Source organism: Hirundo rustica, chromosome 13, assembly GCF_015227805.2.
Source record: "Hirundo rustica isolate bHirRus1 chromosome 13, bHirRus1.pri.v3, whole genome shotgun sequence".
NCBI classification, from domain to species: domain Eukaryota; kingdom Metazoa; phylum Chordata; class Aves; order Passeriformes; family Hirundinidae; genus Hirundo; species Hirundo rustica.
Window position 1 is genome coordinate 3,585,464 of NC_053462.1, and position 15,476 is coordinate 3,600,939.

Sequence of the window (15,476 nt, forward strand, 5' to 3'; positions counted from 1 at the left end):
TGGTGGTCATGTCCTTGCCATGTCTTTGAGACCCCTTGTGGGCAGTGATGAGCTGATTTTGGACTTGCCTGTTACCCCCTGTAGAAGAGGGTGCTCTTTGGGATCTTTTGCCTTCTTGTTTTCCTTCACCTCTCATGAATCTTAGGCAAAGTCCCTGAGTTTCACAGAGCTCCTGATCTCCTCTGATAATTTACTGGCTCCAGTCCTGTTGTTTGTCTTCCTGACACCTTTTCTTTGTGCCAGCTTGCTCCTTTTTTTTTTTTTTTTTTTTTTTTTTTTTTTTTTTTTTTTTTCTGAACCTCTCTCTGGTGCTCTGTATTGTTTCATACATACCTTGCCTTTTAACTTTATTTCTGCTCCTATACCTGTGCACATACATTCCTTCTATTCATGCTTCAACGTAAGCTCCATCCTGCTATTACTCCCCAAGCAGCACATTCCCTTTCCCCTCTGCTCTCTGAGTGAGGATGACAGCAGCAAATTCACTGCTGGACCAGCAAAACATTTCCTGTTCGTGGAGCAAAGCCCTTGGGCATTGGTGGGATGAGTTGGCAGTGGCTTGATGAAGGTTTTGTGAAAAAGCATCATCCTCCCTTCTGCCTACTGCCAGGAAGAAGCTGTCCCTGCTGGTTGGAGGGCTGACTGAGGTGATTGATGGGAGAGTGGGGACTTGGTGTGGGTGAGTGCTGCAGCCACTGCAGGAACCCTGCTCTGCCATCCACAGCTTTGGGGTTTTTCAGGCTCGATCTTAGCTGAGAGATGGCTGTCCTGGCTGCGCTGCAGTTTTGAGCTGCTGCGGCAGCCGTGGGGCACGGCCAGTGTGGTCTGGGAATGCACCCCGTGATTGGGAGCCTGCAGAAGTGTGGTGAGTGGTTCCAGGATGCCTCAGCCTCTGCCGCTCCTTAAAAGGGAGCGGATTGAGCTGGTCGGTGTCTCCTTACAGCCCACTTGGCTGCTGGCAGCTCTGGCTGCCTCTCTCCATCCCAGGGAGGCATTTTGTCCAGTGGGGATGGAGGTGACTCCAGTGGGAGGGCTTTTCTCCCAGAGCCCGCAGGAAGGGCTGGAGACGCAGAAATCTGCAGCGATGCTGCTGGGTGCCCCTCCTGCACTTAGGTTTCAAGTACCACTTAGCAGCCCTGCTGTGCCTTGATGGCTCCAGTGAACAGCTCATCATGGGGGATCCTCTGCCTCCTTGGAGGCTGTGTGTGGGAAAGAAGAGGCTTCTTGTGTCCGTGCAATTCCCCACATAGCGTGGGGCTGTTTTCTTGAGGAGCTTTGGCAGGGAGCAAACTGCCTGGGAGTCAGTGCTGGCTGTGCAGCCTTACCGTGAAATCCTGCTCAAGCAGCCTGGCTCCATCTCAGGTGCATCCCTGCCGAGCACAGGGATGAGAGGAATGAGACCTGTGTGCATTGCACCAGCTCCCCACAACCAGGCACGGACCAGCAGGACTGCCCTGCAGCTCGGCTGTGTGTCCAAGTGCTTCAGCAGAGTGGCTCTTGATCGTTGCTGTGGGAATTACATCCCTCCTGAGCCCTTTCTTCTCCAGGCTTAAGAAGTGAAACTCCTTGTTCTGCCCCCGACCATCCTCATCAGGACTCTGACTCTCTCCCTCTCTTCATGTACTTGGAAACAGTATCCAGGTGTGGTCTCAACAGTGTCAAATAAAGGAAACTAACCCCTCCCTTTGTCCTGACCGCCAGAAATACATGACTCCAGTTCTAGCATCCTTGGTGGTGGGAGGTGAACAGCTCCTCAGAAAATTTGAACTGAATTTCTCTTGAAAGGGTATTTTAGTGCTCCCTTTGCCATCCTGTGACTGAAGTGAGCATTGTTTGGGAATGGGGTGGGTGAGGGCAGGTCTCCAGCAGGGCTAGAGAGGTGACAGGGATCCCCATTCATGAGGATGCTAAACCCTAGGAGGGACAAGAGCATAAGCAACCTTATGTGGCTTTAAGGTTAACCCTGTTGGGAGCATAAAGTTACACCACAGACCTTTGTTTGTAATAATTCCTAATCCACTTGTCCCAGCAATCCCCGTGTCCTCCCAGCTGCCTGTGCTGTGTATCCCTCCTCCCAGTACGTGAAACAGCTCTGTCATTCATTGCCTGATCGCTAGTCCCTCACTAAGCCCTCTGTAATCGCTGGGCTGCTTTAGCATACTGCAGGTCCTGATAATGGAGGAAGGAAGTTTGTTTTGTAATTGGATTAGCACTGCTGGGAACAGCCCGTGCACGGTGTCGGGGCTGAGCTGCTGCAGCCCTGGCCTCGTGCCACTCCGCCTGGTTGTGGGTCAGCTTGGGACTGTGTTACCCCTGCACAGGACTTCACTGACCAAAATGATGCTCACAGGGCTGTCTCCCATGAAGACAGGCTGAAGGAATTCAGGCTGTTAAGCCAGGAGAGGACAAGACTCCAGGGAGACCTTAAAGTCCCTTCCGGAGCCCTCAGGATCTCCAAGAGAGCTGAAGAGGGACTTTAGACAAGGGCCTGGAGTATCAGGACAATGGGGAATGGTTTTAAACTGAAAGAGGGCAGATTTAGATGAGAGAAGAAATTCTTGGCTGAGAGGATGGTGAGGCCCTGGCACAGGTTGCCCAGAGAAGCTGTGGCTGCTCTGTCCCTGGAATTGTTCCAGGCCAGGATGGATGGAGCTCGGAGCAACCTGGGATAGTGGAAGGTGTCCCTGCCCATGGCAGGGGATTGGAACAAGACGAGCTTTAAGGTCCCATCCAACCCACACCATTCTATGATTCTATGAAAATATGTACTTCTGCAGGATGGAGGCAACCAGGAGGGATAAAAGACAGGGCAGAATTGGAGCTTGCCCACCTGGGAAGCCTGGGGTGTGTTCACTGAATTCTATCCCTGATGTCTCCCACCTGCTAGAAATGAAGCCCTTTGGTTGGTGCCAAGCCTCATGTCAGCCATCCCAGCACAAGTCATCAAGGTTCCTAGGTACCTCAGAGGTTGGAGAGAACCAGCAACTGCTCCTTGTGGGACTGGGTTAAACCCTCACATTGTCATCCATGTCCCCTTCCTGCCCCTTTGGCCTGGAGAAATTCCTGGAGCCCAAGCCTAGGGATTAGTTTTAAACCCCAGCCCTAGCAGGGATGCTTAAGTTACTTGAGTATCCCTGAAAGTGCTGTGCCCTGTGTTTTGCCTCCAACCACAGCAATCCACAGGAGGGTCAGGTAACTCAACAGCTCAGCTGCCAGAGTTTAGAGTAAAGGAGAGAAATTTGCTCCTGATCCTTTCAGGCTGCCAGTGGAATATGCAGGGTAGCACATACATAGCACACCAGTGCACTGGCACAGACATGGCCCAGCTGAATGCCTCCTCTCTGATCTTTTCCTAAAGACCAAATGTTTGACCCAAAGGACAAGTTTCAACTTCTGACTTGGAGACCACCCTCACTCAGTCCCTTCAGTATGGTTCCAAACCACTTACTCGCTCCTGGTGTCCTGTTTGGAAATTGTCCCAAGACATCTCTGGCTTGGATGCCTCCACCTAATTTTGAGTCTAACACCTATGAGCAGTTCTCTCCTTTTCCTTGCACAATTTTGGAGGCCTGTCTCCAAGCCAGCATGCTCAGGCACATAGAAGGGGAGATTGTTTTAAGCTAAAGGAACATTGATTTAGATTAGATACCAGAAGTATTTTACAGTGTGGGAGGTAAAATCCTGATACAGGTTGCCTAGAGTGGAGGTCCCATGTGTGGAAATATTCAAGGCCAGGTAGGACAGGCCTTATAGCAACCTGATCTAATTGAAGATGTCCCTGCTCACAATAGGAGGATGGACTAGATGACCTTCTGACCCAAACCTAGGATTCTATGATCTTTCAGGTGAGACCATCCCAGTTCCTTGCTAGTGGTGTGGCTGTGTCACGCCTCAAAACATCCCAGGCATAATGCAGGGCCATTGGGGCACAAGGTCGGGTCACCTTTTAAAGACAGACTCACAGATTGCTTGTGATGTGGAGTGGGAGCGTGTGTCTCCTGTGGTTTGGTGTAGGGGTGGGATGGGGTCTCTCATAGCAATGCCGGGGGGACACAGTGACTCCTCTGCTCCGCCCTCCATTAACACCACAGCTCCCGGGTCTGTGTGTGCTGGACCGGGGACAGCGGCGAAGGACCGTCCCTCCCTGATGACAACGGCTCATTTCCATTTAGACAGAAGAATTTCGATCTCCGTTTGCCAGCTCTTCGCCACGGTGCGACTCAAGACCCAAATTCCCAGTTTTCTTTGCCATGCAAGGCCAGATGCTCTCTGGGCTCGGGGACTGCAGTTGCTGCCCGGCCCAGGGGCGAGAAGGCGGGTTCTCCGTAGCTCCGCCGAGTCCCCTCGGCATCTCCGCACCCGAAGGTGCCGCACTGCCCTTGGCGCGCTCAGCGGCCCTCGCTGGGCCCGGCCCTCTCTGGGGCGGCGGGGAGACAGCGCAGAGGGCAGCGGGGCGGATACGGGACACCGGACAGTGCACAGTGCGCACCGCACACCGCACACCGCACACCGGACACTGCACACCGCACACCGGACGCTGTCTGTACGCGGGCGCGGCGGCGGCGCCAGGCCGGGGCCCGCTGCCCAGCTGGAGCGCGGCTGCCGCCTGCCGGCCGCGCCGGGAGCAGCAGGGCGGGGCCCTGGGGGCGGGGCCCTGGGGGCGGGGCCGCCAGGAGCCGGGCCGGGCCGTGGGGGCGGGGCCGCGCAGCCATGTCGGAGGCGGCGGCGGGAATGGCGGGAGTGGCGGTAACGGCGCCGATGGCGGAGACGCGGCTGCGGCGAAAGCAGCTGCTGAGCGCGGAGGAAGCGGAGCTGTTCGAACTGGCGCAGGCGGCGGGCAGCGGGCTGGACCCGGAGGTGTTCCGGTGAGCGGCGGGGGGCGGGCTCCCTCGGGAGCCGCCGGTGCCGCCGGCATCCCCTCTGACGGGCGCTCCCGGTGCCCGGTGTCTCCCCGCAGGGTGCTGCTGGACCTGCTGCGCATGAACGTGGCGCCGCTCGCCGTGTTCCAGGTGCTGAAGTCGATGTGCGCCGGGCAGCGGCTCCCGCCGGGGCCCGAGGGCGGCCCCGCAGCGCCGGCGCCGATGCCGATCCCCGCCGACACCCGAGGTACGCGGCGGGCGGGGGCGGAGCGGGGCGGGCGGGGGGCGGCGCCGGGCCCTTCCCGGGCCGTTCCCCGCTCTGAGCGCTCCGAGGACGGCCCGAGCCCGCCGCCCCCCGGCCCCGCGCTGCGGCCGCTGCGGCCCGGAGCGCGCCTGGCGCTACCCCGCGCCCGGGCCGCGGCGGGAAGGGGCCCGCGGATCGCTCGGCCGAGCCCGGCGGGCGGCTCGGCCCGGGGGGCCCGCTCGGTGTGAGCCCCGGCCCGGCCAGCGCCCTCTCTGAATGGACGGTCATCGTTTTTAGGCAGCGAGGGGGCCGGGAGGAGGTTGCTGCAGTACTTTGTAGCCTCCTGGCTCTGCTTGCCGAGCCCTTAACAGAAAACAAAAATGTTTATTCTGCAGTATTATTCAATATTGCTTTGTTTGTATATAACTCAAAAAAAAAGTTTCCGGGCAAGCACAGCTTTCCTCCTTTTCCCTGGAAAAGGAGAAGAGCTGTGGTGCTTCCTTACTTCATACCCAAGTGTGTGATGGCTTCTAACACTCAATAAGCGGTTTCCATCCTCTAGAGATGATATTTGTGTGGGAAGATGAAGTAGAAGGCTGTGGGGGACTGTCAGCTAAAACAGTTACTGTGTTTGAATGCATTTATCTCTCCTTGCTACTCTAATCTCCCTGGACGGTAAAAACCATAGCCCTGAACTTGTACCATATATATATATATATATAAAATTATTTTATTCCTAACCAATGGTAATAAAATTTCTATTTACTCCCTGAAGTGACTTTTGGCTCACCAACTCTGTGGATTACTTCCAAAAGGTTTAAAGAGAAGTAACTAAAATAAGTCTGCTGTTGCTAAGCCTGGATTCACAGTGAAAAGCTTAATTTCTCTTGTGCTTAGAAATGTGTCCGGAAGGGGCAGTGGCGGTGGTTGGGCATGTTTATTTTCTTGGCTGTGCTTGCAAGTCCTGTCAGAAGTGAAGCTGAGAGGGGGATTAATTTGAAAAAGTCAGTTTCAGGATAAAGGAGTTATGCCACAATCTGGCACCTTCATAATGGCAGAGCTCAAGGAGAATCCCTTCTTTGAACAGCTATGGGGAACTCAAGGAGGTTTGCTGAAGCCCAAATGGAGAGTGGGTGAAGTGTCCAGCACTCCTTGGACTGACCATGAACAAGTTTCCCTTTCTCAGGAGATGCTCTTGATTAAGAATTCCCTGTAGAGAAGGTGGTCGTGGTGAAGAGAACAGCCTCACGTGTGGCTGAGAAATGACTCTGAATATGCAGAGGGGCAAGGGATGACACCTGTCTGACTACTTTTTCCTAAATAAAATGGGAGAGGTACAGCACTTGGACTTTTTCAAGTGTGAAGTACAGCTGCCCAAACTATGAAGGAATGTTGCTGAGGTTTTTGTTCCTGTCTGTCTGTAATGTGGAGCAGCTTTTGTTCTCTCATGTATGCTCTTTGAGTGGTACTTTTCTGGACAAGTGAGGTTTTTTTTTCCCTAGCACTGGACTACTGCTATGAGCTAATCTTAGCTAGTAGTGGGCTCACTCAGGTTTGAGACAGGCCAATGGACACTTGTTTTTAATCAACATTATGTTTCTCGAGAGGAAAAGCCAGAAGCCCTAAGGTAGAGTTGATGTGCCCTTAACTGTTGCCTTCTACCACATTGCTGCAGGCACCTTAGAGAGGCTGAGATTGCAGGAGTTAGCCGTTGTCTTGAGAGCTTAATTTGATGCACATTCTGCATCTTTACCAGAGCATCTCCCGGCCTTAGTCAGACTTCAGTCCTAGTGTGTCCAGCTAGGCTTTTCTCTTTGCAGTGTCCCTTTTAAAATGACATGTTTATATCCTGGAGTGCTCTGGGACAAGCCCCTGGAACCAAAGGCGAAGTGTAGTGAAGTTCAGGGAAGGATAGTGTTGCTTGTGGTAAATATTTCCAGTATTAGTTTGGCTTTCAGTGGCTGGTGTGGCAGATAACTGCCTTATTTCCCAAGGTTAAAATATGTCCTTGGTGCAAGTTAATGCACTGGAATTGCTGAAACAAGAAGACTGTGCCCATCAAGCCACAGTTTTGTTGCAGATGTGGTCAAACATTAAATGCTAAGCTCGGATTTTGCCCTCTTTGCAAGCTGTTGCTTGGTAATGGTGATGAAGAGGCACTTGGGCCTCTTCATTCTTTTCACATTCATCTCTGACGGAATTCTGATGGACAGCACTTCTATGGCTTGTCAGAAGGCTTGGTCTTCCCAGCTGTGTCAGGTTTTTTTGTTTTCTGTAAGCTTGTGTTAAATTAGAGCCCTAACTCACTTTGAATGAAAGCTTCTCTTTTTAGTTTCTGTCAGCCCAGGTGACTTTGCTGTCACACAGCACCCACTGACATCAGCTAATTCCTTTGTGAATAAAATTATTGAAAGATCTAATGCTCGGAAAATGCTTTGGGCAGAATTGAAGCTCAGTGGGGGCTTATCACAACTTTGGTCCTGTGTTTTCATTTCTGTGAGTATAAGTGCTGGTAAGATCCTGTTAATATGAAGGATGTATTCTGTCCAGTCCTTATTGTAAGAGGAGAATGGTTTGGGTTGGAAGGAGCTTAAAGCTCATCTCATTCCATCACCTGCCATGGGCAGGGACACCTTCCACTATCCCAGGTTGCTCCAAGTCTTGTCCAGCCTGGCTTTGGACACTGCCAGAGATGGGACAGCCACAGCTTCTCTGGGCAACCTGTGCAAGGGCCCCACCACCCTCACAGGGAACAATTTCTTCCCAATGCCTGGTCTAAATTCACCATCCTTCAACTCGAAAAAGAATCATTTCTCTTTCACTGAGCTTCCTCATTCTGGGCACAGTCCAAGTCCATCCTTCAGGAGGTGGGTAAGTGTTAATAGGGTGTCTGGGGGTGGCCTCTGGGCTGGGTCTGTTCTGCAGGAGCGTTTGGTTTGCCTTGCCTTCCCTCCTTTCCCTTTTGGAGCTGCTGTAAAGAAGGGGAACCTAAGCGCTTCCTGCTGTTGGCTGTGCAATCTCTTGTTGGAAGATGCCACTTCCATTTAAGAGGAGGACAGTGCAGCTTCCATGCAGGACCTGGCATTTGGCATGGGGAGATGCCTCTTCTGCACCACTGGGACCTGTTTGTGTGGTTACAGCTTGTAACAAGAACAGCAATTGTCCTGCACAAGCTGCTTGAGCTGCTTCATGCCTTTCAGCTCAGTCCCTGCACTCCCCACCTTGTCAGAAGGCAGACAAGTGGCTGAAGGAATGCTGGTCTCACCAGAGATCACCCAAGTCTGCTCTGCTCCAGTTGTATCAGTAATGAGATCCTGTCTTAGGCTTCCCAGCACATCATGGTGCAGGGAAGCTTTCAAATAAGCTAAAATAAGGCTGATGCAGCAGTTCTGATCAGCACTATTGGTGGTGGGGGATGCCCTGTAGTTATTTCAGCTTTTGTGCTGATGAAGCATCCGGGAGTCTGAAATGAATAGCGCTGTATTTTCCCACAGAACACAGCCATGGCATTCTGTACTGGCTGGTAACTGAATTCATGACAGCTGCCTGCAAATTGCTCTGTGTGGGTATCGGAGCATCCATCTGGCATATTTAGCTGGATGCAGCTTAATTCGAGCTACGTTCAAAATGGTCCCTCAACATTTCATTTGGGAGGGAAGGTACTGGTTTGAAATAGAAAGCATTTCCCAGGTATCTTTTCTGTGTGTGTGAGGGGGAGGGTTCTGTTAAGGACAGCAGTGTTGAGTTTGGCCTAGACTAGACATATGTGTCATTAAGTGTCCCATTTTCTCACATACTATTTCTGTGCTTTCTGTTTTCCTCAGCCAACCCTCAAGTCCCTGCTGGTTCCCCTGCAGTTTTCTACCTTTCTATACACATGCATAAGTTCCACTCTTTTTTTTAGGCTGATCTTAGTCTTTGATGTTTCTCTCACTCTTTGCACTCCAGCCTCTTTTTTCACATTCCCCACTTCCCCAGAAAGAGTGTCTTCCCATAAAATTATTTCCTGAAACTCTGCCCTAGCTAATTCCTCTTTTGAATGTGTTGTTAACATGAGCTTGCTTTTCAACACCTGTCTCCTTTGTGGGCCCATCACTTGTGTGTGGATTTTAAGGCTGCAAGGAACTAATTGACACAGGGAGAAAGGAGCTGTGCATAGGAGGGGTCAGGATGCTCTCCTGCCCAGGGAAACCTCTCACAAGCTCCAGTGCCTGTTGGAAAAAAACACTGAGCCCATCACCAGCCATGGGTGATGTTAAAGATTCACACGGTGAGTTTTTGTGGTCTGTGTGGAAAAATATGCTGTGGACAATCACAAGTCATTTTCTGTCCCTGCATTTTTAACTGCTTTCTTCCTGTGTAAATACTTAGATATAGTCAAGGCCTCAGAATTTTAAGTGCTGCTGTTCAGTTGTTTCGTAAATACTCCTCTTGTTGCAACTTCGTCCTTCTTGTGTGTTCTTCTTGCCATCTTTGCATTTTTTTATCCTTCCCTGTTTAACCCTTTTTCTCATGTGTTTCTTTACTTTTGTGCAGTCTGTCTCTAGCTGTGACCAGCCTTTTGGAGTGGTGACTGTCAGCACTCTTGGGTGCTGCTGGCTGGCCATGCCAGCTGCTTTGCATTCCTCTTCCACTCAGCCTTGAGTTATCTCAGGGCTCAACCCGATGTGGGATTTGTAGCGTAGACTTCTGTATTAAGAAGATAAGGATAATGCTGACAAGGAGAATTCTGTGTAAAGCTCTGATATGGCAGAGGGAATCCCCTTGGAGATGCAAAGGATTTATCTTATATTTATTTAATCTGGGGTTTATGCATCATACAGTGAATTTTCCTGCAGGTTATACTGGCTATTATGCTTTAATTGTAAATTAAATATCTCCATGGGATCTGAGCGGTGGTGATGTGTGCCTTGCACCTGAAAATACCCCCAGATGCTTCATGCAGATGTCTGCATGTTTTTTCTGAAAAAAGATCTGTAGAATGACCTATTGGTGACTTATATAGGACTAATTAAAGGACCAATAGAGTCCTGGTCATGGTTTTTTTACTTAGTTGCTCACACTCAGGTTTTTTTCCAGCAGTCCATCAATACCACTCCAATGAGTGGATTTCCTGCAGTTACTGAGGAGCAGTTAGGTTGCCTTCTGGATCTCATTGTGCAACTCTCACTCCTTCTGGCTTTTCCTACCATAAACAATGGAGTTTAAGCCTTTTGAATTAGAGGCATTGATTTGTGTTTTGTGAAATGATGGACACGGTAAATACGTGGGAGAAGTTCTGTGCACAGAGCATTCCTGATGTGAAGTTGTTGCCGTTCCTCTCCCTTCCCCCCAGGCTCACATTCCAAAATGTTCTGTTTTGTACTCTGTATGATGTATTTTTTCTGTCTTGTAGGCAACCAACTCGCTTCCATTTATAGACCTCTATTATCTTCTGGTACAGAAATTATCATTATGTCAGTTATTTTAGAACTGACAAAAAATTTCTCAGCTGAGCTTTCTTGGATGGCTGAAACTGCCTTGGTTGAAAATTCCTGTACATTTCCTCTCCCAGGAGGTATTAATAAATTTTGATCCTCTCAAAATACAGGTGCAGTACACATTACTACTTCAGCAGAAACAGCAGACAAACAGCTTTTATTTGTTCTTCCTTATCCCAGGAACAAATTGCAAGAAGTCTAGGCTGGAATGCCCACAACCTGCTGTGGATCTAGTCCCAACAGAATAGGTGGCCATGGAGGTCTCTCTCCTGTCACGCTTTTCCTGCGGGAGGTTTGCAGAGCTACCTGAGCCTCTGAGCTTTCCTCTTTGCCAGACATTGAGCTAAATGCTGCATGGGGATAATTTTTTCTGTCTGTCTTTTCAGACTGATTATCAAGCTTTTTCTCCCCCTCTTTTTCATGCTCTACAAAGCGGGACCTGACAGAAAGGAAAGGGATTTAGAGGAATAGTGTAAATGCCAGACTTGTCGTGTGGTTTTGTTGCACAGTAATGAGATACAAATTTGAATGATAATTCCGAGTGACAATTCATTCTTTTCCCCCCATCCTACCAAAGAAGCACTCAAAAAATCAGACTCAATGGAGTTCTCAGAGAAAAGTGAGGGACTTCTTCCCCATCTTCTCTTTCTGTAATCTTAGGTGCAAGAGAAAGAGAGAAAATGAGATATCCCAAGTGTGGTGGTGAAAACTGGCAAAATGAGGAGCAACTAGGGACACGTGAGAATTTGTAGGGAAAAGGCTGGTGTGTTTCATGTTGATCAGTGATGGGAGAGAAGCTCCTGTGGCTGTGCTGAGCGGTCTTGAAGGGAGCCATTTATCAAAAGAGCAGGAGAGGTGAATGATTTGGGCTCTTGAGTGATGTTTTAGCTCTGGAAAGAGCTCTGGTTATGTATTAACTGTTGAAGATGTGGCAGTAGCTTTGAAGATCTGAGAACTGTGTTGCAGAAGAGGACAGTTTGTGAGGTTGATGTCAATATACACTGCAGGAGATATCTTGAGAGTGTACCCACAGACATTTATATATTTATTTATTTACCAATGAGAGAAAAATCTGTAGTCCTTGTTACTGCTCAGAGGCTGGAAAGGATCCTTTGAGGAAAGCAGTAGCTTGAGTAGAAAGGAAAGTGAAAGAGAAGAGCTTTTGATTTGTACTTCTGAAAGCATATTTCAGGTTGGGGTTCTTTTCTTTGCTAAAGCTGGTTGATCTTCTCTTGCCTCCTGCTTGACACAAGGCAGTGATTCTTTTTACCTCTGGTACTTAAGACTGCTTGTGTACACATACCATTCTTCCCAAACTGTGCCTGGCTCTCGAGGAGATAAACAGCTCCTGCTTCTGGGGTGATCTTTGGGGAGGCAGGTTTTGATTAGTCTCTCTCTTGGCTTGTCTCTTGCTTCCATAGCTATTTGGGCTGCAGTTCTTCTGTGGCAGCCAGACACATTCAAGGTAAGGACCTCTTATCAGCCCCACAGGGGAATTCTCTCTCTGAGCCAAGCAGAAGAAAACCTTAGGTGATGAACTGACCAAACCCCCCACCCCCTATCTCCCTGTGCTGTCAGTGGGGAGGAGGGAGGGGTTGGGGGAAGAAAAGCTGTTCCTAAGGCCTTAATTTACTTCTCTGATTTTGATAGTAAGAAATTCACTTTGCATCTTTAAGATGAGCCTGTTTTGCCCTTGGAGTGTTTTTTCCTGGTCCTTAAGTCATGAACCCTTTGTTAAATTATCTCTCCTCCGCCCAGGTGTAACATGGGAGGGTGAATGAATGGCTTTTGTGGGTGCCTGGCATTTGGCCAGTGTCAAACCATGACAGTCACCAAGGAAGGTATCAGTGAAATGCTTTTTCTGTAGTACTTGAATTACAGAGAGTTTATGGTTGTTGAGCTGCTTTTGTGCTTTGTGGTAATTGAATCTGTTATCTCTGATAGTGTAATTGAGGGAAGCATAAACCATGCCTGTCCCTGCACACTTCAGAAGCTGTCCTTGTCTGGTACACAGGTCTGCACAGGCTGCTTCCAAAAATACTCTGGGTATTTATGCAGTTTAGCTGGTATATTTTACTGTGATTTCAAGGCTAAGGGGATGGAGGGAATGTGCTTTGAGTGCAGCTTCTCTTCAGTCAAATGACTTTCTCCCCAAGTTGTTTTGGCTGGGTCAGAACATTGAGGGCCTGACTCCGGTAGGCTTAAGGGAACCAGTGTGTGTGTGCACACAGCTGGAGTTGTACGTGGGTTGAGGACCTGCCCTCTCAGCAGGCAGATGCATGTGAGAAGGGGGAGGACATTCACCTCAGGACATGTCCAGGATTGCTAAAAGCATCATGGTGAATAATGCTTTTATTCCTGCCACTTTTTCTCTCAAATACTGTGAGATTACATATTACCTTTTCTCAGTGTGTTTGTTTTCGTGAACAACACTTGCTTTAGTGAAGCTGCTTAAAGTGCCTGAGCTACAACACAGCTGGCAAGGCTGGTTGGCTGACATGGGATGGTGACTGCTGGCACATCACTGCCGTGCTTGACAAGAAGAGAGTTTTTCAAGAGCACCTGACTTGGCTGGGATAAGTGAATGGATTTTCGTGCCACCCAAAATTTAAATATTAATAATGGCCACCTGCTCCTACTTGGAAGTTCTCAGACTGTCTTTCTAGTGCATCAAGGTGTTAACTGGTAGTATTGATGTGAGCCCTGTTCCCAGACAGAATGGTCTGGTAAGTAACTGTGCACTGTCCATAGCACAGATGATCCAAGATAATGATTTCCAAACCATGTCCATGGAGACTCTAGACTGTAGAGCAGCTGTTGCTATTGTGCAAGTTGCACTGTGAATGGTTGCCAGAATGTCACTCTTCATTTTAATTGCATGCATATAACTCCAGCGCACTATACTCAGGTTTTGTTTTCTTGTTGCTATTATTCATTTTTCTGATGCTTCATGGAGGTTGTCTTTAGTAAAAGCTGTACATCATGTTCCTTTTACTCTCTTTCCTAAAGTGAGTCCTACTTCTCACCTGAGCGAGTGGCAGGAAAGGTCAGTGTCCCTTGTCCCCTCATGACATTTGTAGTCAGTCCTCTGACAGGATCCTGTTGCCCCTCGCCTCCCTCAGCTTCTGCCTTTGTACCCACTGCTCCTTCCTGCTCCCGCTCTTAGAGCCCATCAGTTGTGCCTCCAGGAGGGGAACTCTCACCTCCTGATCTCAGTAAGAACATCTGGAAGTCCTGTGTAGAAGCCTGAGTTCCTGAAAACCCCAGAGAATGATACGAGATCCAAATCGGCTCATTGAGTGACAGAGGTGATACAGAGGAAGAGTGTGTGAACTGATGATGTGGCAGTGGTCTCAGACACCAGTCAGCACTGGCACATCCTTTTGCTTATCCCAGCTCGAGGTGTTGGAAGCTCTTGCTGTTCCAGCAGTGCTGTTTGCTATGCTGCTGTTCCTGTGTGGAACGACTGGAACAAAGTGGCTGGTTACTTTGTAGATTAAACCTCATGACAATTAAAAATGCTTTCACTGCAACTTCTTTGGGTTTCTTGGCACCGATACCTATTGGGCTGAATTCACCAATTTGCTTTCTGCACTGGATGCTGAAGATGTTTGTGAGATCTAATGGAATTTTGCCGCTCTTGCATGGTTCCTGAGGGAATGCTTGTGGCTAGCTGCTGTGTGGTGATGCTTGGGTTGGGATGTGAAAGTTAATGGATGTATTTGTTTATTCAGGGAGAAATAAAACCAGCTCTGCTGTCAGTGGGTCACAGATTCTGGCCGAAAGAAGCAGCCGGGAAGGATCTGCCCAGCGGATGCCCCGACAGCCAAGCGCGAGCCGTATGCAGAAGGCAGCAACCTCTGGGAAGAACAGCGGGGGAGGCAACAGTACCTAAAGAAGGCCTTACAACAGATGGATTTTGATGCTTGCCAATGTATATAAATTGTTCTTGTTAAAGCTGCTTGTGTTCTATGTATTAACCTAAAAATACAATTTATAATACAGGGAACAGAGCTGTTGGTTCTTATTTCCAAAACTTCCTTTGTCCACACAGACATCTTGGAAATGTTCCTGCATTTGGCTTGCCCTATTTCCCCATGTGCCTGTTTACAGCATTCTAGCACCTATAGCTGAAACCAGATTGATCTCTCCCAAGACATAATCCCATGTTCAGTCCTCCCAGTGGTGCTGATGTGATTGTTCATTTACAAAGCATTACAGCCCCCTTTGCCTCAGGAGCCAGGTCAAGTGAGGAGGTTGTGCCAGATAAGGGAGGGGACAGCTCCATCACTTAGGGCAAGACACTTACAAGTACCTAAAACAGGCAAGTGGGTTTCTTGGAGCTCAGGTGTTACCATGCATGGATCCAGAGGCTCTCCAGGCAGTAGGGTGCCTCCTAATGGCTCTGGGAGCTCAGAGGCTGATGAAGTCCATGACCCTAATTCGGAGAAAGTTCTAATTCTTTGGGAGTTGGATGGTGATTCCTAAACTCAAGATCTACTTCTCACAGGCCTGCTTTAACAGGTGCTAAAATGAGATTTGCAAGATCTGGGTTTCTCCTACTCCAATCAAATAAGGAGTTCCAGCTGCTCTCCTCAGTAAAACTGAGGTGGTGAAGTTCAGAGGCCTGAGGGGGGGTGGCCAGTCACAAGTTATGGTCGCAATGCTGGGTGTCAGGAGAGCAGACTTTGGCCTCTGTGGGCATCTGCTTGATACAGTCCCAAGGGATCAAGCCCCGGAGGGAAGTGGCATCCAAGGAAGAAGGCTGATACTTATAGAATATCAATGCTCAAGAGTGGTCCCACCTGAGAACCCAGAGCTGCATCCCGTGCCTGAGCTCCAACTACAACCCTGACATCCCTTCTTGGAGCCACATCCCTGGCCCCTGTCATG

The 15,476-nt window shown here is 49.4% G+C and overlaps 1 protein-coding gene across 1 annotated transcript; it reads left to right on the forward strand.

Moving 5' to 3' along the window:
* Positions 1-4,698: 4,698 nt before the first annotated feature.
* On the forward strand, positions 4,699-14,592 carry LOC120758874 (mitotic-spindle organizing protein 2B-like). Its single transcript, XM_040077567.2, has 3 exons — positions 4,699-4,865; positions 4,958-5,106; positions 14,318-14,592. Exons 1-3 carry the CDS (start codon positions 4,711-4,713, stop codon positions 14,476-14,478), a joined length of 465 nt encoding a protein of 154 aa, XP_039933501.1. The 5' UTR covers positions 4,699-4,710; the 3' UTR covers positions 14,479-14,592.
* Positions 14,593-15,476: the final 884 nt, after the last annotated feature.

Excerpts from the sequence above, each read along its gene's own strand:
- LOC120758874 (XM_040077567.2), top strand. The coding sequence starts at position 4,711 with ATGTCGGAGGCGGCGGCGGGAATGGCGGGAGTGGCGGTAACGGCGCCG. Across the intron at positions 4,866-4,957 it reads CTGGACCCGGAGGTGTTCCG|GGTGCTGCTGGACCTGCTGC; the intron begins GTGAGCGGCGGG and ends GTCTCCCCGCAG. Across the intron at positions 5,107-14,317 it reads GATCCCCGCCGACACCCGAG|GGAGAAATAAAACCAGCTCT; the intron begins GTACGCGGCGGG and ends TTGTTTATTCAG.